Source organism: Cavia porcellus, unplaced genomic scaffold, assembly GCF_034190915.1.
Source record: "Cavia porcellus strain 051 isolate PalLab524CR breed Dunkin Hartley unplaced genomic scaffold, mCavPor4.1 scaffold_9, whole genome shotgun sequence".
In the NCBI taxonomy this organism is placed as follows: domain Eukaryota; kingdom Metazoa; phylum Chordata; class Mammalia; order Rodentia; family Caviidae; genus Cavia; species Cavia porcellus.
In genome coordinates, this window is record NW_026947492.1 from 72,137,761 (window position 1) to 72,165,458 (window position 27,698).

At 37.6% G+C, this 27,698-nt stretch overlaps 1 protein-coding gene across 2 annotated transcripts in view; it reads left to right on the top strand.

Moving 5' to 3' along the window:
- The window catches only part of Syt9 (synaptotagmin 9), a 187,714-nt gene that overhangs the window by 44,495 nt on the left and 115,521 nt on the right, over positions 1–27,698 (top strand). For both annotated transcript variants that reach the window (XR_010049865.1, XM_003462437.5), the window contains exons 2-3: positions 9,011–9,362; positions 18,977–19,523. Coding sequence is in view for 1 of the 2 variants with exons in the window: in XM_003462437.5 (XP_003462485.3) it covers positions 9,011–9,362; positions 18,977–19,523 (899 nt within the window). In the remaining variant the exon portion in view is untranslated. The remainder of the gene's footprint in view (positions 1–9,010; positions 9,363–18,976; positions 19,524–27,698) is intronic.

Below are 27,698 nucleotides of genomic sequence, written 5' to 3' on the forward strand. Positions count from 1 at the left end.
CAGTCACATTGCCAAATCATTCTGAAATGACCAGGCAGAAATGACATGGTGAAAGTGCATGGCAGAGGAAAATGGAAAACTGTTTCGCCCATGGCAGTGAGGAAGTAGAGAAAGAGGATGAGGAACTGCCTTGCAAGCAGGTAGTCGTGAGTTCGATCCCTGGTACCGATAAAAACGAAAACGAAAACAAAAAAGAATACATTCTTCTAATGCCATACCCCCATAACATCCCCCTTCTGACCCACCTCCTAACTACACATTCCGTTATGAACTCATCAGTGGTACAGCACCCCCATGATCCAGTCATCTTCCAAAGTCCCCATCTCTGAACACTCAAGAGTTAGGGGACATTTATATCTAAGCCATAACAGTGTTCTTTTCAGACAGATGTTCTCCATTGTCTAAAATAATTTGTATACTGATTTTCTGTTAATTCACGAAATTTCTATCACATCTGAGCATTTCTATTCTACACAGCCCAGAATTTCAAGACACAGAAATATTGTAGGATTTCACAAACAATTGAATGAGTGGTAAACTATTCTTGCAAAATAGCTTTTTCCCCCAATTAAATAACTTTCTGGGGCAACCAGACAAGAAACACAGAAGCAAATCTGATCATAACTCTCAAGCTTCATGTTATGTAGACAGCAGAACTCAGATACTTTGAAGGTCAAGGGTTATGGGCATAAGAGCTAAAATCCAGATTCGAATGTTTAAGGCTCCAGTCCTGTAAAACATCAGTAGTCCCTGCCCCATCTGGCCAAGGTAGAGGCGGCAACACCGGTGTGAAGAGGAGCTGGTCACACCCATGAGACAGCATTTCACAAATAGAAAGTGCAACAGAAAGTGTTCTTTCAATACTAATTTTAGGCCAGCTGCTTAGTTACACAGGCAGAATCATCTGAAAAGCTCCTGAAGAAAGGAGCTGAGGGCCAGACACATAGTCCTGTTACAGATTGTCTTAGTCATTTTCCCATTGCTGGGACAAAATACCAAGCATTCATGATTTAAAGAAAAAGAGGTTTATCTGGCTTATAGTTCGCAGTTGGTTCAGTCCAGTCAGCTGGATGCAAGGCAAAAATGGCATGGTGGAAGGGTCCGGTGGAGGATAGTGGCTCATTCCGTGGCAGCCATGCCGCTGGGTAGGAACAAGAACATACCCTTCCAGGTCACACCCCAGTAATGCCACCAGAACCAGGTTCTACCTCCTAACAGATCATAGATAAATCCTTTGATGAGTATAGCACATTTATAATCCAGTCACATTTCTAAAGCTGTAACTGAATATGTGGACCCTTGAGTTTTAAACTGTAACACAGTGTTTATCTCTTCATATCAAAACAATGCAGTTGATGCTATTTGCCAGTTTCTATGTTCTGATTCGTTTTGTTAACCCTTGGGTTTCTTGGAGTTAAGGCAGCTATGTGCTCTATTTACTTGGCTCAGTATTATATTATTGGTATGGTCCTTGCAAGCCCAAGTTAATGCCCCTTAATCCTTGCAATTTTCACCATGAGCCAGTGCTAAGAGAACCTCATATCTGCTCCAAGAATAAAAATGAGAAATGACCCTATATCATACTCTCCAGTGTACCAGCATTACTAATGGGAATTATTGTAATGGCTTCTGCTCTAGGTATAAACATCATTGTAAATCTAAGGTCACTTGAAAGTTTTAGAAGAACCACAGAATGAGAGAGCCTTGTCTAGGTGCTTTAGGATAGATAAAGAAGACTGTATTAGGGCAGTGACTTACCCCTGACTTCTGGGCTTTCCTGGCACTCTGTAAATTGTGACTAGCACCATTGACATTCTTGTGACTAGCAGGTTCTTGCCGGCAAAAGACTTGTTTCATTTATTTGCTGCTCCTGGTTCAGTTCTTAGCAAATACAAGTATTGTTACTATGATTTTCAGTAGAAGCTCCTTCTCTTCTCTGTAATTCAGTTCACTAAGCACTGATTGAGTACCTGATATTTGCATGATGCCACCTCATTTCATGAAGCCGCAGGAGGCCTCATTATTTAGTAACCAAGGTGATCATTTATTACTGATAAGAGTAAGTCTGTATATGGAACAGACTTATGTTCAGACTGATCCTGAGATATGTCATGGAAAAACCAAAATCAACAAGAGATTTATTGAGCACCAGTACATTTCTAAGGACTCATTTTAACCCCAAGAGATAGAGGCTGATATGATCCCAACATTACTATGATAAACTAGTATACAGAGAAATCTATCTAAGGTTGCATAGTTCCTGTTCATGTGACTTGAGGATCTGTGATCATAACTAGTATGTGATGATGCTTACAGTGCAGTCACACAGCAGTGTGTTTGTGATATGAGCATTCCAAGACGACTCAATTACCAGTGCATTTTAGCTCTACATCTATTACTGTGGTATAAGGGTCACTATTCACAAGATGTCCTCTAGCCTGCTGAGGTATATTTGGAGCTAAGTTCTTCTTTACTAAATAATTGCAGAATTCTGTGATGTTTAAGTTCAACAATCTCCTCTTCTTACCCCCTTGTCTTTTTCTTTACTTTTATTTTTTTTATTTTTTATTTTATTTTTTTTTACTTTTTCCTTTTTATTGGTACCGGGGATCGAACTCATGACTGCCTGCTTGCAAGGCAGGTGTTTATGCTGCTGAGCTAAATCCCCAGCCCCCTCTTTACTTTTATTTGAATAGACTGTTTTTAGAGCAGTTTTAGGTTCACAGTAACATTTTTATTCTTTTAAATTGCAAAAGTAAGAGATGCTTTCATTGTATATGGCTTAAAAATACAGGAAATGAAATATTAAAGAATTTGTAGTCAAAAAAAAGAGATGTTGGTAAGAGAATTCTCACAAGGGGTACACTGGTTGATTTCTCTGGTTAATTCTAATACAGTGTTTCCTGTCTGGTTTTATCAGTTTCCTCAATATAATATATATAATCACATTACCACTTTCCCTGCAAGGCACCCTGCAATGTACTCGGTTCTCCATAGCTTAATTTCCTAACCAAATTGCCCGTGTTATCTATGTTAGACCCCAAAACATAATTTTCATTGTATCAGGAAAGCATCTTGTATTCTCTTATTTCTCTCCCTGTCTCTCTCTGTCTCTTTCTCTCTGTCTCTGTCTCTCTCTCTGTGCTTAGATTTCTTCAGTGTTACCAAAACACCATGTGTATCATCTGCATCAGACTTCTTTGAGATGCTTGTTAAAAATGGAGATGCTAGACTTCATTTTGAAGACCAAGTAAGATTGAATTTAAGGATCAACATTTCCCTGTAGTTAAGCATGTTATATTTTTACTTCCCATTAAGGAATTGTCAGATAGTTTTAAAAGTGAGACAATAGGGCCAAGGATATAGCTCTGTGGCATAAGCACCTGTTTGGCAAGCACAGTGTCCTGAGTTCAATTCCCGGTGCCAAATAAATAAAAGTGAGAGAATAATATAATAAACTCTACCTACTCAAAACTTAGTTTCAGTAATTATCAACTCATGGTCAATTTTGTTTTATCTTTAACTTGAAGTAAATTCTAGACATCATCATCACCTGTGTATTTCTGTATGTGTCTATAAAACATAACCAATTATAAAAATTTGAGCCCAGATACTATTAACAATAATTTATAATATTAGATTTCCAGTTCAAATTTTTCTTGGTTCACATGTGTTTCACCATATAATGGTTTTAGATGATTAATCACATGGCTGCTCCAGGCTGGACTGGCTCTGGGCTCAGCTCATATACTGGGACTTTGTTTCACTGATCTCTTGAGTTAAGCACAATTTTTCCTGTACATTGCATCTCCTGTCTTATTTAAATCTACTACAGTAATCCTCAAGTCACTTCCTATGATAGATGCTTGCAAAGTAATCTTTTTGACTTCTTATGCACGTAAAAAGAGCTTTTTGCAATTCTAGCATGTTGAGTGGGGAATTGTAAATTGACTATATTTTTCTTTTTCTCAGAAGCTTGTATGCATTTCATTATTTACTATTTTGCATGGGAAGTCTGATGCCAGTATGGTCTAATTTTTTGTATTATTATTATGATTTTTATCTTAAAATTTATAATTTTCTCAATCTTGGTATTTTTAAACTTTATGGTAATGCATCTAAAGTAGTACAGTATTTTATTATAGGCACTCAGGGAATCCCTATCAATTTGGCCTTTGGTTCTACAGAATTTTTCTTTTTATGAATTTTACCTTCATTTTCTCTATTCTAGTCTTGAAAACTTTAAATTACAGACATTTTGGATAAATGTCCAATGTTCCATACTTTTTGCTTATATTTCCTAAGTCCTTGGGTTGGTTTGTTATTGTGTTTTTGGTTCACATTCAGTCAAGTTCCTTAACTTTATTAAATTTTTCTTTTGTTAGGCAATCATGATATTTTATTTCTGAATGAGATGCGATCTCAAGGGTGTCTGTTTCTGGTTACTTCTGCAGTCATACTTCTTTTTCTTAGCCCCAGTTGCATAAATCTCAGTACACTAATTAATTTGCCTCGATTTCATTTGGTTCATGTCAGGGGCCATTTATTCTGATGGCTCAGCTTGGTTAGCTTCTTTTGTGCTACTGATTTGCCTCATTTGTTCCTGTTCATTTTTACTATTCATTCATGTGTTCTTCCTGGGGCCCTTATGGTTTAGGAGGGCAACTACTGTTCTTCAGTCCTTATGCAGGGTAAGAGTGTTCACATGTTTCATTCATTGGCCAGTAATACTGATAGTTGCTTTCCAAGACAGGAATCTTTTAACTTTACAAGTCCAACTGGGATGTTGTTGAGTCCAGAAGTGTCACAGCGTGTCGAGTGTGGTGTACAGGGACATTGCTGTGGTACATTGTGTGCTATGGCTAGGGTTTAATTGTGGGGCATTCACTTCATGTTTCCTCTCCTGAAAAAGGTACACTCTGCATAGCTTTTGCTGTGGTTTCCTGTTCGGTATTCTCAACCCCCAAATCAATGGCACGTCCAGTGTGCTGTTTAACTGCTTTAGTTCTTGAATAACCATCTTATTATTCCTTTGACCCTAAGACAAGCGGACCAGTTATGCTGGTCCTAGTCTTTAAAAAAAATTCTCATTATTTATTGTTACTATTGTTTACAATTTGTCTATGTAATGTAGCATGAATGTCAGAGTAGATACAATGAACTCATATCCTTTAAAGATGAATAATGAAACAACCACATATCTACTATCACATTTAATAATTTCTCTCTTTGTACATAAAACTAGTCTGTAATTCTGAGGTGGTGTTCCATCTCCCTTTGCTGAGTTCAGAGGTCTAAAGTGGGGAGAATGGGCTTAGTGACCCTAACTTCTTTCTGACGAAAGAGAAAAGAAGTACAAATAGAGTATGTAGAAGGCACAGAGTTATTTGTGGCACAAATTCAGATTATTACACTTAGTGGCTGGTGTGGCAGTGTAAGCTACCGATGACTTTTCCTGACCAGCAAAGCATTCCTTGGCACGCTGGTAATTCACATGGCATCTTTGTGTGAATATGAAAAAATATACTCTCTTTGTCAGAAAGTTCTTGCAATAGCTACATGCACAAAAACCTGTAAGACTTTGGTTCTACCAGTGCCCCTAGAGTTTATAGGCCACAACCTACACATTCACAATTCATGGTTGACAAAGCAGGAGGCTGTAGAACTCTTCTAGCGAGTGTCACCATTTCCTGAATGCTTTCTGTGTAGTAAAAACTGCTTGAGGTCCTTGGCATTTCCTATTGAAATGGAGACACTCTCTGCTGTCAAGGTTCATCATGACTGGATTTATGAGCACACTGCTTTTTGACTGTACATGCCAGAAATGAGGCAACAAGCTACTAAGAATTTTTCTTGAGCTGGATCAGGGGCCCTGTTGTACAGCTAAAGGTTGACCAGTACATTAAACTATTTGGCATGTTGTCCCTGCCAAACTTAAGCCTGTCATGCTGTATAAAGTTGATGAGTTCAGAGTTCATGTGGGATTCTTAAGTCCAAGGTGACCATATGTCCTAGTTTCAGGGGTTAAGTAAGTCAGTCGCATTTACAGTAGTTACTAATATAAATTCTTTTCTGTCTTAAAATGTTCCATCTTTATACAGTAAATTACATGGTCATGCATCTTAGTCAATTTTTTTTTTTTTGCCACGGTAGCAAATCCCTTCAAAATCTTACTGACTTCAAATACCAAATATTTAGGTTTTGCTCAGGTATCTGTGGTTTACTTGCATCTCTTCACCAGGGCCTGAGTCAGATTTATTCCTCATTCTGACTTTGGGCATGTGCAAAGTCTTCGTATGGGAATCAGCCTGGGAGATCATCTGTAATGTGAGAATTCTCTACAAGATGAGAGCTCTTGTGTCCTCTTCCATTGGCTAAAGCAAGTCATATGTTTAAGACCAATATCAGAAGGTTGGGATTTATGCTAACCCCTTAGAGTTGAGCACTGCAGTAGGGGAAAGTGACCAGTGAAAAATAATACAGTTATCACCTCACATTCCTAAACCCCACTGCCACCCAGAATGCCCCCTTCTAGCTTTGCTGGTGTTTTCCTAGCAGTCTTTGTGTAAGAACAAAACTGAAGTAATTAACAGTTCTTAGGGAGGGAGTTTTACCTTCATTATGAAATATATTAAGGGATTTCACTACTCCCTTTGGATATTTGTTTGTTTGTTTTTGAGACACATGTAGTCAAGGCGAACCTTGACCTCACTGTGTTGCCTAGGTTAGCTGTGAACTTATAGCATCCTACTACCTCAGCCTCCTGAGTGCTGGGATTGTAGATGTGCATCACTATACCTGACTAGGGGTTAGAGGTTGATATTATCTATGACAGCTTGGTTAACTGGAAAGGGTCTCTCCCTTCCTTATGACCCCATTTTTATCACCTTTCATAGAAATCTGCACCAATAAATTTTCCACTCCACCATATGAGCTATTAGAGCCAAATGAGCCCCACCTTATGTTGGAGCTTTGTAAGATATGGGTTTTAGTGCTCCTTACTTTGCCCCCAACAACTGTTCTCCTTATCTCCCATCCCTGTACTTAGGATTTTTTTTTTTTTTAAATCTCAGTGCTTCTTCATTTGCTTTTGCCAAGTGTTCAGAGCTGATTGGTTTTTCCAAAAACAGTTCCAGAAATTCCTTTCAGTTACTGGTTCAGAAATGGATCAGAGTTAAACCGGGTTACCCTTCATTGTTTTCCATTGCTTGTTCCATTTCAGCAATTTGAGAAAACAAAAGGGACAAAAATTTGAGTACATTCTCCCAGGTTGAAACTACAGTCCTAGTGTTTTCAGAAATGCAACATCATTTTATGGCAAGGGCAGATGTGATTGGAAAGCTGAGGGGAGATATGTTAGTCCTATCACTAGCTGGCAGTGATGGACCTTCAGAAGCAAATGCTTTTTTGAAGAAACAATGTATCATTTCCTCATAATGGTCAGGTGTCTTCAGAGTCAGGTTGAAAAGCAGGCAGGTGGTAGTTGATCAGCTTGATTCCATAGCTAAATGGCTTGCCATAAGGTTCATGCATGCCTCAGAAAGAGTACAACTTGTTACAGTTCACAGAATGTTGGTATGGCTAGTTGATATTGTAAGGATCTAACTAATTTCTGATTTTCTCCTTTACTAGAGCATCAATTATGAAGATATGAAGTGTCATGCTCCCCATTGTATTTCCCAAGCTAGAATAGTATCTGGCCCAAAATGAAACTTCAGAAAAATTTGGGAGAAGCACTACAGATATTAATGATAGACCATAGAGGCAAAACTTCTGAGCTCCTAAATGTAGTATAGCACCTTAAGGATAGGTAGGATTGTTCTTTAAGATTATAGTGCCAGGAATGAGTTCAGATTGATGCTTTAGCTTCCCTGACCCTATAGTAGGGTGGCTGGGACCCTGAATGGGGCTAGACTTTGAGCTGAAAACTAGAAGAATAGACATTGGATATTGTATGGCCATGGAGCTGTGGTCCATGAAGAGATGCTCTCATTACTTGCCATTTGCTATGCCGTCACCACTACAGTATGTGCCTGTTGATCTCAGTATGACCCCTGCACTGATTTAAGTGAGGAATTTTTCCAACCACCACAGCTCATTTTGATTATCTGTGCAACAGGTTGACACACAGGGTATTTAATATGCTTTGAGAGAAGTCCTGAAATCAGTGACTGAAAGGAATTAGTAGATAAATAGCCAAGGTCCCTCCCCCTCTTGGTGGGGTAACTGAGGCATGTGGACCCTCCTTGGTAGCCTTAACCTCTGGGCCCTGTTTCAAGTAACCAACTTGATACTGCACCATTTACTGGCTGTCTTCTCTGTACTACTTCCCCCTCTTTTCCTGTTTGTGTTTTTTTCACCTAAATCAACCTTTCACTCTTGCAAACGTATCTCAGGGTCTACTACTGGGAAATCTCAAACCATGACAGTCTGTGCTGAGTCCTGAAGACATGACCACTTAGTGGTGGGTATCCTTGTGGCTGCAAAACCCACAAAAGATTTGGGCTTTATTTTGCCTAGATCCTTAAAAGTTAGTGGCAAAAACAGAAAAGTACTTTCAATTTTTCTTGTTTTAAAAAGTCATGAGTTAATTCTGTGATTGTATTACACAGCTATCTGTAATGACAGAGGGATTTTTATGGATAGTTGAAAGTGCCCTGTTCAGAGAACATGTGTGATTTGTGCTGTCTACAGAATGGGGTCTCAGTGGATTTCCAGGGATTCCTAGTCCCTCTGGGAATGTCTTGTTTCTTGCTGCCTTAGGCTGCTTACTGCTTCTAAACATGGCCTACATGTTATATCCCCCGTGATTTGCTCACTAGTCTCTGGTTATATCTCAGTTTTCACTGTTGCTGGCCCAGAATCAGGGGACCCAGGAATATCACCAAGCCTGGCCTCCTGCAGACAGCTCCTTAGGAATGAATGGGTGAGAGTCATTCTGCCTGCGCCATGCAAAGGGTAGATGTGGGAGGCACAGTCAAACTGACCTTGGATCTTTGTTTCTTTGCAGATATCTCTGTGAGCCTGCTGACCCTCATGGTCACTGCCTGTGGTCTTGCCCTCTTTGGCGTATCTCTCTTCGTATCTTGGAAACTCTGCTGGGTTCCTTGGCGAGAACGAGGCCTGTTCTCTGGTAGCAAAGACAACAACCAGGAGCCTCTTAACTACACAGACACCGAGACCAATGAGCAAGAGAACAGTGAGGACTTCATAGACCCACCCACGCCCTGCCCTGACTCCTCCATGAAGATCAGCCACACCTCCCCGGACATTCCCCTCTCTACCCAGCCGGGGGTCCAGGAGAACTGTGCCCATGGGGTTCGGATGCAACGCCAAGTCACAGAGCCAACCTCGTCGACTCGGTCAGTAATGTTCCGTTCCTTTCTGAATGCAAGCCTAGGGCCACCCTATTCCTCTTTTTTGCATCATTGGTTAGCCAAGGAGCCTTTGACCTTTTAGATATCTGTTCAGTATTAGACACTTGGATATGACAGGAAAACTGTGCTTCCAATGCAGAATTAAGGTTCCTGAGCTTTTAGTCTCTTATGAATCCATAAAAATATTATCTAACATTGTTATGATTTACAGTGTACAAGTGTGATATATAAACTTTACATGCATTATTTTATTATAGCTTACAAATTTGTGTGAAATGGATGCTATAATCATTTTCCTTTTTCAGCAAAAGAAACCTAAGTCAAGGAAATTAAGTTCCAAAGGCACTGAGCACCTGAATGGAGGTTTGAACTCTCTTACCTCAACATCAGAACTTGAGCTTTTAGCATTGTTTCTTTTATAGAATACTTGTAGTGTGATAGAATTTATTCACTGTGACTCTGGCCTAGTCTAGCAATCTTCAGATTCCACAATGTGGCCAAGGTCTTTTTCCATCTTTAGTCTTTATAAGGCCTACGGAGTGCCCACGCCTATGGTCATTCTCTTCCCATTGTCTCAAAGTGATGCACTCGTCAGCAGTAGAGAAATAGCAAAGTGCACTAATTGAGACTGTGTGTGGGCTCTGGGGTCTAATGAACTGGCTTTACTTACATATGTAACACTGAATAAATTACCTTTGTATGTGTCCATCCTCTTCAGTAAAAGAGGAGCAGAAATAGTAATAAACTTCAGGCGTTTCTGAGAAAGAAATGATAACATATGCTTACCTAGGCCTGCACCTACTAAGTACTGCTGTTTAACTTTTCATATTACTGTTATCATCACCACTGCCCTTGAAATGGGCTCCTCCTAAGACTCAGATTTTACAAAGGTGACTTTGAGGCTAAGCAGTGAGTTCTAAATTACTAAATATAAAAAGCAGTTTTTAATAAGAGACCTTAGCAAAAGAGATACCGGAAGCAATTTTCTTTAAAGTGAAAATATTTGCTTGAGTGATAGCCAGAGGAGTCGTATGTGCTATTATTTGAAACATATGAACACAGTTTGGGAATTTTTTTAAAAAACCTTTTATTCTCTAGAAGCATAAATACAATTTCACCCTTTTTTATGTTAATCAAGTTTATCCTAGAGGCTCTGCTCATTCATGTTAAGTGGGATGGAATATGACAGTTTATAGTTTAATTTTTTCAGAAACCTATTTTAGCATCATCTCCAATTCTGAATCAAAGAGCTAAACTTAAAATATTCCACTGTAAGGAAGTGGGTAGTTGTTTGCCATTTGATTTAGAAGAAATCTTCAGATCTTATCACTAGGATTTCTCTTCTGATTTAAAACTTAAATATAACTAGAGCTCTGTTTTATGCTGTCACAGAGTTCATGTGGTAGTGCAGACTTACAATAAAATTCTTTTAGTACTTCAAGACCTGGCGCTTTTCAGATAATGTCTCCATTGAAATTGTCGCCTGTTCACTTTTACTTTGCATGTAATTTATCTTGTCTGAATTCCTCTAACACTAGGTGATAAAACTGTGTTTTTATTAGGTTGGGTCTGAGCATTCTACCATATAATTCCAATGAACTAGTATCAATAATATCACTAATTATTACAATGTTTGTTCTCTAAAAATATAAAAATACTTCATATGTCAAGAAATACAAATTTGTTCGACAAGAAATTATCTTCAGATTTGCATAAATTGGGTTGAAGGGGGAAAGAGAAGAGCAAAGATATTATCTCTGTAAAATACATTTTACATTTAGATTTGTATTAGTTTTGGAGACATGAAATTAAATTATCTTTTATGATGGGCCAAATTAGGTTTAGTAATAACTGAACTGCCATTAAAAAACTAAACTCATTCTGGCTGCATTTGACCCAGTATTAACAATTTGCATCATTATGCATTTAAACCACTCATATCTAAAATTACAATTGACCTAGTTTTATGGGTTGTGCATGGAAGTATGTATCTTTGTTTAGTGATGTAGGGCTCTCTAATTCTTTAGCGATTGTGTAACATTATGAAGAAGCAAATGTTTTTACTGACAAAATGGAAAACTAAATGAACTATTTTTCATGTTCTAAAACATTTTTAACATTTTTTAAGTAAAAATATTTGGGAAGAGGAAAAGAACTTTTTACTAAGATGGCTTTAAGATGTTCCCTTATGTCTATTATTTCTTCTGCCCTGTTTCTCATTATGTCTTTGACTTTTTCACTGCTGTCATTTCTTTCTTCTATTCTTCAGCTGTTAAAGCTTTCCCCAGGGTCTGGGCACCTCAGCCCAGAGCACAGACTTATACTCCCATTTAAGAGCATCTTCCCTATCACCACAATGGGCATAGCTTTGTCACAGCACTGACAATGAAAATCTCAACCTCACCTGTCCTCTTCAGACTGAATATATTTGACTCACAGTGGTGCAGACTGGACAAGACCAAAGATGATCTTTGTTATATCTAAGAATGTTTCTGGTCAGGATAAGTTTCCATTGTTTTTCTAAGACCAAATCTAGTTAATTACCATTAAGACCATCTAAAATTCTGTTAATTCTTCTCAGTTTGGATGAAATTTCTCATTTTAGGAATATGGACATCTTAATTTTTGCAACACTTTTCAATGCCAGAACTTTCTAATAAAGGTCTGTACTTTAAATGTATGAAAATACCTGTATCTTCAAAATAGAGGGACCTGGAAAGGTCATCTATTCCATTTCCTGATTCTTGTCCCAAGATGAAACTCCATCCCATTTTTATTTTTTAAGACTTCTCAAATTTCCTCTTTAACAGTTCATGTTTTATGAAACCAGAACTACCCATACCAGAAACTCCTTATTGGGACTATTAAGACACTGCTCACATGAACTCGGTAGCCGGCTTTGCCTGAAAAAAGCTGATAATATTCCAGCTATGCTAGTATTTCTCCTGGTTAAGTGTCTTGAGCCTAGATAACTTAATACGTGCTGTTCCTTCTTCCAGGAATGCATTTCCTTTATTTTTGGCCTTCCTGGATCTTTTGAAGCTTTAACATTCTTAAATTCCACCTGAAGAATGGAATGTTTTCTATATCTTCCCAGTCTGAGTTCTCACACTGCCTTATTTCCATGCCTGCACAGCATTGAGCACTATTTCCAAGTGATTATTTATTACCGATACTCCCCTTTCTATGAGTTCTGTGAGCTCAGAGATCACAACTGATTTGTCTCTTCCTCTGTTTCGGCCCCTACTGCAATGACTGGCACATAACAGATTGCCATGATTGGCTGAGAAAATAATTGCTCAGTACTTTTCTGTTGTTCTGCTGACAAGAATGGCAAAGACCCAGAAGTATAAAATGAGTGAAATCTGTAGTAGTGTGAGACTGGTGGAAGACTTTGCTTTCATGAAGAATATCTCAGTTAAACAGTTTTAAACTTTTTCCCTCAATTAAGCGATCAAGGCAGTTAAAAATACACTAACGGGATTTGAAAAAAAAATCACACTGCAGTTTGGATCCCTTCCTTTCTGGCCACAACTCCAGTAAGTAGTACACAAAGACTAAATGTTGTAATTACTGAATGAGTAATACGTTTCAACTAAGCTATATATTTTGTAGAGAGAAAAATGTAAAACAGTTATTCCTTCAAATTTTAATAAACTGACAATTTTTAAAATGAAAATTGTCAAGACCTATCTCAACTCCATGAAATCCAACAACTAGATGCAAAGAAGAGCATCAGTTAAAAACTTTGAAGTGCTCAAATTGTTCCTGGAGATGATTAATCTGGAAAGAATATATATGATTATGAAATGGAGTGAAGACTAGATACAGTGTATCTTAGTTACTTTTCTCTCATGGCTGAGAAACTTGCCACCCAAAGATGATAGGTGAAACATTTTCTTTAGTTCACAGTTTATAGATATTTCAGTCCATAATTGGCTGAATCCAAGGCAGAGTGACATGCGGCAGAGGGGCAACAGTTCACAGAAGACCACATGAGGGCAGGTGTAGCACTCACACCCCTGATCCTCGCTTTGAACCATGAATCAGGTACAAACTCTAGATTCAGCCATCTCCCAAAAGCCCAGCCCCCACGATTGCATGAGGTTTTGGGCGACATCCAGACACAAACCTAACACAGTAGGACAGTGAAAGACTGAAGTAGCAAAGGCCTGAATCCATTTAAGAACGATGGGAATGAAAAGAGTAAATGATACGATCTACTGTAGAGAACGTGTTGGTGGACAAAGGTGTATGCTGGTTATAGAAGATTAAAGCATTTAAAGTGACACCAAGGTTTCAAACTTGTTTAACTTGAGAAAGAATGGGAGGAAGGTGGTCATGCTTTAGTGTATCCAGTTGTACTTAATCATATACCTCACTGGCCCCAGAGCCTGATTTCTACCATAAAGCTCCCAGATGCCAAGTCAGGAAAGCCTCAGCTACCTATTTGCCTTGCCTTTGTAGTGTACTAACTATATCTTTCCCTGTGCAGGACTCCCCCTGCTATGTTTGTACCATTTAGAATTTTCTAAAGATGAGGTTTGATTTAGACCCAGGACAGGTTCAGGAAAACCCAGCTTTCTCCGTCACCAGGGGAATATCAAAGAAGAAAAAGAGGATCCTATCTCCACTATTTCTATATTTTTCTGTCTTGACTGAATTGTATGAAAGAAACCAGTGATGGTTCTGAAATCATAGTTTGCTTTGCTCTTTTCTCTCCTTGGCCCTTGAAACCTGGTCAAAACTGGTACCCTACAACTAGGAAAAGGATAGGGCAGGTTTCATCTCCAGGTGAGGCCACTGAGGCGAAGGAACATAGAAGACAGTGTGCTTTCCTGTAGTCGCACAGGAAACCGAGATGAGAAGGTTTCTAGGGATTCTATGCACTGACTCTTTTATAGGATCTGGAGTAAAAAATACTGTGGACTCCAGAAAAAGATATAAGGAGATTCAGAGAAAATTGCTGGTGCTAAGGAACTGAAGATCCCATTGAGAGCTGGTACCAAGATGAAAATTCAGTTAGAAGTTCTGAGGCCAAAGAGCTGAAGATCCTGTTAGAAAGCTGGCACTAAGATGAAAATTCAGTTACTTTCCCTACTGAAGTCTTTAACATCAGTGTGGAAAGGAATATGGATGAGGCCAAATTGAATAGGCTGGCCCAGCTCAACTACCGTCTCCTCTGTAAAAATTTCCATTCAGTTTTTTCTCTCTGTTCCTACGTTCTCAAACCTCTGAGTAACTTACTTCCCTTTGCTGCTTTTAGTTCTTGTAGGATTATTTCCTCATCCGCCTGGCCAATCGTTTCTTTCAGTGCATGCAGTATCCATTTTTTTCCTTCTGTCTTTCACTCCTCTTTACACCTTGCTTTGCCCATTCACATTTGTTGCATTTCAGTAATGTCCTCTTTCTTAGAACTCAATGGACATCGTTTGGTGGTTCAGGAACTGAGAGGGCTGGCACTAGTTAATTCACATTTGAGAAAAGCGGAGTGGGGAATAAAAGCCCCTTTAAGGCCCCTAGGTTCTTTCACTTTCTGACTCATGGTTAGAGCTCAGTACAAGTCTCAGATTTCTTCAAGGGCAAAAATGTTTTTGAGTTTGTAATAGGAAATCTGTTTTACAAATTTTGTTAATATTTTTTCAACTCAATTAACCTTGTAACTCAGATCTACAGAGACCAGCTTTAGTGTACCTTCAATTCCTTGTCTTTTCCATGACAGGAAATTGCCTCCACTGGCCCTGACAAGGCGGTAAAGGAAACAGAGAGTTCCCAACCCCTGTAACCAGTTTCTCAGAGGCAGGGCTAGCATGCGGCGTGTTTACAGAGGAGCCCTCTTTGGACTTGCCTCCCTGTGGAGTTTACTTTCTCCTCTTTCTATTCATTGTCCATACCAATACAGGATCCCCAGACCTGCTCAAAAGAATGGGCTTTGGACACAAATTACCTCTTCAAACATTCACTCGATGTCACTGTGGATGTCATTTGATTGTTAAAATCCATTGAAATCCCTGGCTCTGGGAACTTCTTGTGCACTGTGAACCTAAGACCGCTTCCATTGACCATCTCATCTAGGGTTGTAGAGCGCAGGTAATGACACACTGCTGTGGATCACCCCTCCTTTTGTTTTGGTCTTGCCCCCCTGCTCACCTTGCCTTTATTTGGGTAGTCTGTGAGAATTACAGAATATTGTTTTTCCTATTTCCTCCATCTCTTCCTGTCTCTGGAACCATCCCGCTGTTCTACTTTCCTATTTCTTAGCTCCTAGAGCTCTTGTGGTTATGGAGGGAAGTTACCATTTACCCTGGTTCTCTGACTATTCTGAACTTCTCATCTTTCATACTTCCCACCCCCTAACTTCAGTAAATTCTGAGTGCCTCCTGAAAGGAGCCCCAGGCAGTGACAAACTGTCATTCCCTGTTACAGACTTTGCTATCTGCTTTAAGCCACTACCTTACAGTGAGATTCAGCTGTTTTGCCAATAGGAATTCTGGATCGGGAGAAAAGTATTAGGAATGAAATTAACTCCTAAAGTATTTGGTTAGGCAACAGTGTTCATATTTGTAATTGATTTTTAGAAAAATCTGGTTGTATTAGAATTTTGAAAGGGGAGCTTCCTGTGCAATTGGAGTCTCAGGAAATGGGATTTGTTTTAGCCTTTGAAGTACAAATCTCTGTAATGCTCTCCCCAGCCCACCCACTTTCCCCGCTGGCAATCCATCATGGTTAGGAAAAGCTGAACATGTAGTACTAATCTCAGGTTTCATGTCTAAGAAAATGTACATGTACAACAGAATGTTCCATTGCTTAGAAGCCAAATTCATGTATTTTGAATTTAAATTAAAATGTACTTGGTAGGCTTAGTGCTACAGATAAGGATGAAGACAAATGTTGCTGTGATGCAATAAATCTAAAGCCAGTGCTCTGAAAACTCCAAGGTAACATTATGCAGAGTCTGCTCAGGAGCCACTCTGGGAAGAAAGGCTACAGCATGGCTGGGCCTGGGGCTGGGTATAGACAAAGGATTGCTGTTGCATCAAATTCCAGTCTCAAGAAGAAGCATCCAAGGAGCTGGGGATTTATCTCAGTGGCACAAGCGCCTGCCTAGCAGGCACGAGGTCATGAGTTTGATCTCCAGTTCTAAAAAACAAGAAGAAGAAGAAGAAGAATCCAGTGGGTTCACTTTTATTAGAAGGAAAAAAATCAAAATATACCATCAGTGTTTAAATTTTTAAGAAATTGCTAAAAGAAGAGACATTGCCATTAAATTCCCTCCAAATACCCCTCATTCCAATTATCCCATTGCTCCTGTCCCTTTCTGAAGCAATTCTGCAAGTCCTTTTGTGTCTGAGGTGCGATAAAAAATATGGTGAATGCTGCTACTGAGTGCTATCCAGTGGGAAGGTAGGATCATTTAACATTAAGTGTATCCATATCCACCCTATTCACCAGATTGGTCATTGTGTGACTTTGTGACATCTGGCTCTTTCCCAAAGTCAAAATGACCATGAAACATAAACCTCTTGAATTGATCCAGGGCATTGAGGCAATGCCCTGGATCATACAACTAAAGACTCAAAAGAAAACTTCCAGGAGTGTGTCAGAAAGCAGAAAAAATGATGGCATAAGTATGTCAGACGTGAAGGGGATATTTTAAGGGAGATTAATTGCAATGTCTATTTTACTGTAATAAACTTTTTTTTTTGTACTGGGGATCGAACTCATGACCATGTGCTTGCAAGGCAGGCGCTTATGCCACTGAGCTAAATCCCTAGCCTACTGTAATAAACTTTAAAAACTTAAACATTCATATTGTTCACCTCATCTAAATATCACCACTGACTAAATAGCAACTAGAATAGTCCATACTGGTCCCTACTAGTTAGTCCTACTAGTTAGTCCCCACTAAGAATGGTAGGACTTGATTCAATGCCAAAGTTTTAGGGCCATATTTGAATCTAGCCTGTGGGAAAAGGTCAGTAGCAAAGGGAGGTGGGCTGGTACCATTCCTTTTGACTTCGCATGGGACAGGCTATTTACGGCTCTCTGCCAGTCGTCTACCCACTAAAACCAATAGCATGATTAAACTCCTGTAGCAGCACAACTGTTCCACTTCCGCATAAGAAATAGCCTGGGCGTACTAGTATGGAGAGCCAGTTTTGGTACTTAGCATCTCCCACCTTCCTGTCACCAGATGCAGATTAAGATTGTGGATTTCACTGTGAGAAATTAAAACCTCATGGCAGAGACATTCAGACTACACTGTTTTTGCACATGTGGGAATGTTTGTCACAGGGATATGTCAGCTTGCTGTGGACTTGTTGGGTGTGACAGGTACAAGTGACAGCTCTGTCGCAGTGCTCTTGTTGTACCACATGGATGATTAGTGATTAGGAGGATATTTTAGGATGAAAGGGGATGTTTAGCATGACAGGATCTACGATGACAAAGTATCATTTCAAACATGTTTCAAGGGATGTTAATCCCATTTTTACATCTTTATTTTAAAACAGTCTTAGGAAAGGAATAGAAGACAAATGGGACTGTTTACTCTGCCTCACCAACACTTTATCCATCCCGCAGAGACGGCCTGGCTGTTCCCTTTCACCTTCCACTGGAGATGCTATTTTAATTAAGGTTATTTGTTGAGTGATTCTGTATAACACAATATTAGGATTCTGAACACTGAGCTAAAAATAAGCAAAAGTAACCTTAAAAGAAACCTTATGGATAATGACTACTTCTTCCAACTTGTGAGGATCCACACAGATAGAGATTTTAAAGAGAATTTTAGAGAAACATCTAACTTAAACCAATAATCTCCACCGGCAAATATTTAACTTGCAAATGTCAGAATCAAATGTTTGCTTACTGAATCCATATAAGTGCTGTTTGCATTTATACTTGCTTACTTTTAATTTTCTTGCCATTAGTGTTTATTTCAGAAATGAAACCTCCCGATCATCCAAGTAGTACAGCTAAGGTGCAGTCTCAATGCTGTCACTTGCACATGGCAGGGCCCGTGCAATGCCCTGCAAGTAGACATGTGCCGTCATGTATATCATTATGTGAGCTAAAGTGTTCTTATGATGCAATGATTTGATTTGAACCCATAGGAATTCACATCTTTCTAAAGCTGTAAGACAGTAACAGGAAATCGTATGTAATTTAGAGATGTATTCTTTTTAAGACAACACTTAGCTAAATATTTCAATTTTTAGGGTATCATCCATAAAGTTAAATAATTTTTTATAAGCAGCTTGTCCAAATCTTTATATTCCAGCAGTCAGATAAGCTTCTTTAATGGCACATTAGACAGTTTAGAATGTGCAGTAAACCTTTAAAACTCCTAGGTCACATGTTGATAAGTTCATTTCCTAATACCAAGCCTCAATTTTGAGCTTCAAGCCTTAGGCAGCAGCTTATTCACATTGATGAGTATTTTGAATTTAGGCCAAAAAGGGGGAAAAAAATAAAAAGATTCCTAGATCTAAGCTCTTAACAGAACATAACAGTCTACCTACATTTCAGGCACAAGTTTGGGAAAGATCCATAGCTAATGAGGTTATAACTTTGCTCTTTTTTCCTCTTCATTCAAGGCATAATTCAATCCGAAGACAACTCAACCTGTCAAACCCAGACTTCAATATCCAGCAGCTTCAAAAACAGGAACAGTTGACTGGAATTGGTAGAATTAAACCAGAGTTATATAAACAGAGGTCATTGGATAATGATGATGAGAAAAGAAGTAACAGCAAAGCTTGTGGGAAACTGAACTTCATTTTAAAATATGACTGCGACCTAGAGCAGCTCATAGTGAAGATTCACAAAGCTGTCAATTTGCCTGCCAAGGACTTTTCTGGAACTTCAGATCCTTATGTGAAAATCTACTTGCTTCCTGATCGAAAAACAAAACACCAGACTAAAGTTCACAGAAAGACCCTGAACCCTGTGTTTGATGAAGTGTTTTTATTTCCGGTTCCCTACAGTGATCTCGAAGCTCGGAAGCTTCACTTCTCCGTGTATGATTTTGACAGGTTCTCTCGCCACGACTTAATTGGCCAAGTGGTAGTGGATCACTTCTTAGACTTGGCTGATTTCCCCAGGGAGTGCGTCCTTTGGAAGGATATCGAATATGTCACCAATGTGAGTCCAACATTTCTTCATTTAGGGGTGGGTAGTGCTTCTTGGTTAGCATGGAAACAAACGTTATTTTATTTGGAAAGTAAAGCAATAAATCCATGTTAGTATTCTCATAGCTATTTTTTTTTAATTTAAAAGGAAAAAGAGAAAAAAACAGAACAAAGCAAAACAGTGTAAGGGTACAAGTAATACAGAACTACAAAAGAAAAAAAAACAGTAAGATATCACCAATTAATAGATTACACACTATCATCTTTGAAACAGTGATTCAGGTCACAGGATCAAAGCATACAAAGTGAACATTCAAATATTGAGACTGCAAATAGTTGTGTTCAATGATCCAATCAAAAATATTAATATGGTCATCTATTTAACACACCTAAACACACTTGCTGTTGTATCCTTTTGGGCACTTTTTTTTTTCCCCCCTCTCTTTATTACAACAAAATTTACACATTTTGGGTTTTATTGTTCCCATAGATCTTATTACTTTTTTTTGTAAGGGAATACAATCAAACATGATAAAACAAAGCTGTCAGTCAAAACCAAGGATAGACATAGCACATGAGGTAAAAACAGAGTACAAGGTTATCAACAACGGTTACCATAATGCCTCTTGCTTCCTTAAGAAGAATTGTCCATCTCATTAGGTATTATAATGTTGAACAAAACAGTAGAGAATAAGTCCAATAAAACCTAAACATTGTAAACCTTACAGAACTTCAAAAGAAGATAATAGTCAAACCAGAATGGGCATCAAGTGAATCTTATTGCCGTGTTATACTCTAATACTTAATACTATCTTACAGAGCAGAACAGTCTAATCAGTCAAAACAAGATAGTGGGAGTATTACAGGACTTCAAATCAAGTTAATAGGAAATCAAGAAGGTTACTATAATATATCCTGCTAGTTCTTTTGATTTTTCCCCTTAGTTTAAAAAAGAAAAAAAAATTTAAATAATTTTTAAATGAATAAGGGAGAGGTTGATATAAAAGAGGACCTAACAACATAACAATACAGGTCAAAGCATGACAGTTTCAGCAACCTAGTGCTTCACCACCAAATAACCCGACTTAATAGTAGTTACCATAGTGTCTTTTTCTTTGAAATATTTGAATATAACTTCATATGCTATAGCATCAAACATATCAAGACAGTGTAACACCATTCAAGTGGATGAAAGCATTGTAGGGTATTTAGAACCAACTAACAGAAAAATGAACAATGGTTTCTATATTGTCTTTTTGCCTATAACAATTTTTGTTTATAGTACCACATATGGTAATATCCAGCAAGATACAACATGATAAAACCAATGGAGACAGAAGAGCCATAGTTTGGTGGGGCTTTAAAACAAGATGGTATTAAATGAGCATTAGCTATTATGATGTCTTGTTTTCTTCAAAATAGCTGTTCATTGCATCACAGGCCATAATATCGAACAGCCCAGAATAAAGCCATTCCAATTAATGAGTGAAAACTTTATAAGGCTTCAAGGCCATAGCTATTAATCTAGAACTTCTTTGTATGTTTCCAGAGACAAGTTTTTAACAGTATTTTGAAATTTCTAAGAATTATTATGGAAGCTATATGAGTCACATTCAGTGTTTTCTACTTTCTGATTCCTAGTGGTCCCCTAACAGATAGCAGATATCTGTTCTTCTAATCACATTTTCTTTTGAGCTTTCTTAGGTTGCTCACACTAAGTAGGTCCTGACATCCAGTTCACTGTATTTTGCAGCTATGACATCATTGCCTGACTCTGCTATGTCCTTGCTCATATTCTCATATCGGCTCAGTGTCACTTGCATGTTCAGATCCTCAAATTCGGCCCTGGATGTGGGAGTGATGGAGCAGAGTTGGCATCGTATTTTCAAATATAAGACTCACAGAGTCAAAGTTACAAAGATAACAGTCTGAAACGTAGCCACAGAGAATAGTACAATGAATCTATAGAAGGTCAAATCCAATTTAGAGCAGGGAGAGAAGGCAGATGTGCCATGTACTCACCAGTATATCCATGACACACAAGATCTCTAATGACCAAATAAATAGTACCACTAGTGTACCGTTTTGTTCTCAGCCATTGTTATAAACTGGGGACTCCCTCACACTGTGGCTGTTACAAGAAATACTTTCTCTCCGCATATCACAAAGTACTAGCTTTTTCCTGCTATCCAGGTAGGCAAAGTGTGGCAGGAGGGTATGCTTGCCACTACTTTAATGACTACTACTATGCCAGGAAAGAAAAGAGTAGCAGGTTGGAGTGCTGCAAAAGGAACGGACTTCTTTATCAGGAAAGATTGTAACATACGTAAATCGAAAATGGATACTGATAAAAGCAAGGATTGTTTCTCAAACCCCAATTGTCAAAATCAGAAAGCAACTAAGAAGTTTTAAGGAAACAAAATAGGCAGGACGTCCATGGCAAGATATGACTGGTCCAAGAATTGACTCTCTCACTGACATTTATTATGTTCTCTTGGATGTGGAAGCTGAGACACTGCCAGCCACAGTGATGAGCCTGGGACTTAGGTCTGATCTCATGAAAGGGTATGGGGATCATACCGTCTAGGAAAATACCAGTTTCTGTTTTTTGACAAATACATTCCATAAAATAGCTGGAAAAGTTATTAAAAAGTTCAAATGGGATCCTGCTATTGCCTTCTAGAGATTTGATGGAAAGTAACACTTTGTGTTCATAAAATCCTGGATAAGGCTGATCCCTGATTGCAGCATTCAAGCAGGTTTCATGGGACAGGAGTACACAGTGGCAGGCTCTCAAAACCTCTGGCCCTGAGATCACTGCCACTGTTGTGCTTTCGTAGTTGAGTTTCTGTCCATTGTTGGAGTATCCTAGATGGCCATAGAATTAAGAAAATGTGAGATTACTTACCAAGGAGGCAAAGTCTAAGTATTTTTCTAGGCCTTGTGATAGCCACAGATGAATAGATATTCTAAGAATGGAATTGCAGGTTATTTTTTACTCTGCAACATTTTTGCTTTTGATACCAGAAATTGAACTCGGGACCTCATGCTTGCCAGGCAGGTGCTGTGCTACGGGGCTATATCCCCAGACCATATTGTTTTAAAATTCCACTTAAAAAGTATTATTTGGGACTGTTTGGACTACATTTATTTTTTTAATGTAACTGTGTACACAGATTATATAAAGATCTGATTTCATTTTTCTGCCAAGATTTCATTTTTCAATTTAGAGGCATATCATACACGTATGTAATACATACAGATTAATGAAGCAGTATTAAATGAACAGGCATGAAATCACCAGCTGAAGAACTGTGCCAGTACTTTAGCTGAACCAGGATTTTCCTCCTTTATAATATTCCTTCTTAGTGCAAGAGGAAACCACTATCCTGAATTTTATTTATATTGTGTTGTTTGTCTGTGTATGTGCGCACATGTGTAAGGAAATATAGATTTTGATTTTGTCTGTTTCTGCTTTTCATAGTTCTCCAGTGACTTGCTTCTTTCTTTCAGTCAACGTTATCTGTGGCATTTCACAACAGAGATGAATGGAGTGCTGTGGTTTGTGCATTTTCACTGCTATGTTATATTCCATTGTATTAATGCATAAAATTTGCCACTTTTATGTTGATGACTTTGGGTAGTTATTTGTATTTTGTGATTCGAAATATATTGCAGAAGGTTTTTGTACACATCACTTGGTTAACATATACAATAATTTCTCTAGGGTGTATCCATGGTAGAAATAACAAATATATGTCTTGAACTTCTCCAGATAATGATCAGATCATTTCCAGACTGGCTGTCCAAATTGATTCCCCCCCCCACTCGTAAAGTGTGACAGTTACTACTACTACACTTTCTCACCAACTGTTACACTTGTCACAGTGGTGAACTGTATGTGTGTACATGTGAAATAGCGTGTTGTTATTTCCTTGGTTGCCAGGGTGACCATCTTTTCCTATTTATTGATCATCATGTTTCTTTTATTTGGAAATATTTAATGCTTTCCTCTAATTTATCCTTTTACATGTTAATTCAGATATGCTCTTTTTAGTCTGGTTACAAATCTTTTGTTGGTTATATTACAAATATTATCTTTCAACTTGTGGCTGTTTTTGTATTCAACCTATGGTGTCTTTTGATAAGAAGAGATTCTTATGGTGTCTTTCGGTTAAGTAGAGGTTATGTTTGTTTCAATAAAATATAACAATATTTTCAATTGTAAGACATTTGTGTCTTAAGAATTTTTTCCATATGTCATAACAATGTTTCTCTTATATTTTCTATTAGAAGTTTTAAAGTTTTGACCTTCTCAAATATAATTTAGTCCTCCTCAGAATGGAACTTTTGTATATAGTAGCACCCTATATAGGCAGCTTGTATTAGTCAGTTTGGACTATTTTACAGAATGCTGTAGGCTGGGTGGTTTAAACAAAAGGCATTTATTTCTTACGGTTCTGGGGACTGGAAAGATCAAGGTGCCAGCAGTGTTCCTGATGGGGTTCTTTTGCCTTCTCTCTCTGTCCTCCGATTGTGGAGAGTCAGCTCTGTTCTCCCTATTTTTTTTTTTTTTTTTTTACTTAGGGTATGTTCGTAATAGATAATAGTTAACATTTGTTTTGGAGAATTGGTACGTGTATATATCACCTTTTGATCATTTTCAATCCCTTCCTATCTTTACCCCTTCTTCTTCCTTTGATTCTCTTTCCCAACTCTCAAAATCTGCCTCCTTATTTCCTCCCATTTCTCTTTTTTTTACTCTTAATTTATTTTGGGGATTCTTTTTATAAGAGAAACCATGAAATATTTAATTTTCTGATTCTGACTTATTTAACATTATGGCCTTAAATTTCATATAGAATGGACCACACAAAGGTGATCTCTTGTAACTCTAATTACTGCCCAAAAGCTTTATCTCCAACCATTCACATTGGAATCAGGACTCTAACATACGCATTCCAAGGAGGAGCACAAATATGCAGCTGGTAACACATCTATTTATTTTTCTAAACGAATAAACAAATTTCTGCCAAATTTTCTCAATAATATGCCTTGTGTACTTTGTCTTATATGACGATTCTGTATATGATGAATTTGTTCCTGGATTTTCTCTTCTATCCATTGTTCTTTTTGTCTATCTACAAATAGCACAATTTGCAAATTATTATTGTTCTACAATATGTTCTAGCATCTGGAAGAGCAAATCATCCAGCCTACTTCATTCTTGGCTGACACTTGATTTTTCTCATTAATTTTAGAATTGCATTGTCAAGTTAAACAGAACTCTTTCTGGAATTTGTTTGGGTGCATATGAAGTCTTAGAATAGTTTAGAGAAATTTTACATCTTTTATGATATTGAGTCTTTCTATTTATGACCATACTCTATTTCTCCACATTTTTGGTTCTTTTTTAATCCTTCACTCATTCCTTATAATATTCTACATAAGGATCTTGCATGTGTCTTGTTAAATTTATTGGTAGATACCTAATTTTTGTTTTAAAATTGTGTTTTCTAATTATTGCTGATAAATAGTTGAAACTTTTTAGTGTTTATCTTTTGTATGAAAATCTTTTGAAACATAATATATATATATTTATATGTGCATATGTATTGTAGCTAGCTAGCTACTAGTTCTATGCAAATACTCTACCTTTGAACTACATCACCAGCCCAGAAATTCTTATAATTTGATTATAGTCTCTTCAGACTTCTTTGTAAATATTAGATATTTGTGAATTATCACAGTTTTGTTTGTTGCTTCCTAATCTGTACCTTTTAATCTTTTTTTATGTCTTTGTTCTTTTTGTTGTTCTTATTATTTAATGCACAAATTTGAATTTATAGCATAGTGCTAAATAATAAATGTGAAAGTAGGCATCCTTGACTTGTTCCCTATTTTAAGTGTTATTTACATAAAGTATGATTTTGCTAGGGATATTTTGTGCATATCTTAATCATATTAAGAATATATCTCTCTATTCTTAGTTTACTGAGACTTTTTTTAAAAATTGCAATTGTTTTGCCAATATTATATGTTAGTCTGTTATTTTGGTCAATTATGTTAGTTTTCTAATTTTGAATAAATCTTATATTCCTAAAATAATACAAACTTGGCTTGATATGTTACCTTAGTACACTAGTGGGTTCATTATGCTGGTATTTCATTTAGCATTTATGTGCATGAGTGGCACATGTGATTTACTGTCCTACTGTGCTGTCTGATTTGAAATCAAGGCTGTTTTTGCTTTATAGTGTTGGTTTGGGGATTATTATTTTCCTGCTCAGCGCCTCTGGAGGCATAGGAGCTTTTATTTTGTTCATGCTGAAGAAACTCCTTCAGTTTCTGGCTTCTGCTTAGCTTCAGACAATAAAGAAAGAAATATTGTTTTTCTGGAACTAAAAAATTTGAAACATACAACACATAAGTTACCTTGATTTTGTCCTTGTGAAGTTATCATTTTGTTTTTTTCTGACTTCCAGTTTTTTCTTTTGAAAAGTCAAAATTTAGTCTGATATTCATTCCTTTGAATGTAAATTTCCTCTTCTTTCTTACTGCTCTCTAGATCTTGTTTTTCCTCTTTATTGCTCTATTTTTTAATTATAATATGGTTAAGTGGGCATTTCTTTTTATTTATCCTGATTGAGATGTTTGGATTCTTGAATATCAGCTTGTGTTCTTTGATCAATTCTAAAAAGTTTTCATCCATTTACATCTTTTCATTGTTTGGTATGTTTTCCTATCTAATATATTTAACAGTCTCCTTTTTCAACATGTTTTATGTTTTTCTATAATTATTTTATATATATTTCATAACTCTGTAAGTATTCTGTTCCCCATAATAACCATAGCCATAATCTCTGCAACTGTGATTCTTTGCTTAACATTTCCATAGTCTCAATCTCATTATGCCTTGCTGCCTCTTGTATTCAGACTTACGTCTGTAAACTCATCTGATCTGAAACTGTCCGTAGGAAATGCCAAGGGTTTAAAATATCTTCAAAGATATTTTGGGATTGTTTCTGTCAACAGCCTTGAACTAACAGTATGGAACAATTTAAATTTTGAGCTTGAGAGATTTTGGACAAGTGGATGAATAAATATAAGCTCCAATACAGGTTTGTATTAGTGGTTAGAAACTAGTAGAGCAACCATTTTTGCTCTTTTTTTTTGGTGTCAGGAATTGAACTCTTGACCTTGAGTTTGCCAAGGAGGTACTTACGCCGCTGAGCGGATCCCCTGGCCCTGATTTTTGTTCTTTTCTTAAAGCAAGTTCATGATAGATATGTATCTCTAGTACCTATTTATGCAAGCCAGGAGTTCTGTTTATCCTTTTTAGGTGAGACTCTCCAGCTTTATGCAGGACTCTCCTGCAGTCCTCTAAATACCAGAGAGTTACAGCTGCCTTCATTCAAGTTGCAGCTCCAGAATTTACTTGTATTTGTGCATTCAAGTTTCTTTATTGTTTCTGGCACCCAAAAAATTCTATTTTTGTCCTATAAGCTCTGCTACCCATTAAAAAACTTGTATAGCGTCATGTTTGTATGTGGAGGGTTTTCTGTGAACATTCTTCCTATTGAAATACTGTGAACATTCATCCTATTGAAATGTTTGTTTAAAAAGGCTGTTTTTACTTATACTACCTGAACAGTATTCTGTGTATAGTACATCTGCCTTAAATTGAATGAACTCATAGAATATTTAGGAGATAAAATTGGGGTGGAGGGCCAGCCATTAGGGATTTCAACCTGAGTTACATGGCTGAATACTGACTAAATGGGAATTAACACTAAGTTCTTATAGTGCCCGATTGAGTCTTTTGATGAAAAAGGTGGCTCAAAGTGACCATAAATACTGGTTTACTTCTCCTTTATCTTTTTCCTGCTAACTCTCTGCTAGATCCCATCTTAAATCCCACTTCCTCTGAGAACTCTTTTTCTGAGCCTTGGATTAGGGTAGGTTTTTCTGGTATTTGCTTCCAAGATACCTTGTAATTCTGTCATTATTCATAATGTCTTTTATGCACTTGTTTGAGTTTGTTTCCACCCCAGTAGACAACTCTGTTAAGTGCAGAGACTAAATTTTACTCATTTACAATTGGTACCCAACCTCTAAAAAATGAAGCTCTTCATGGGGCTTCATTTGGTTAGACTCTAGGGATGACGGGGCTGGAGGATGTTACACA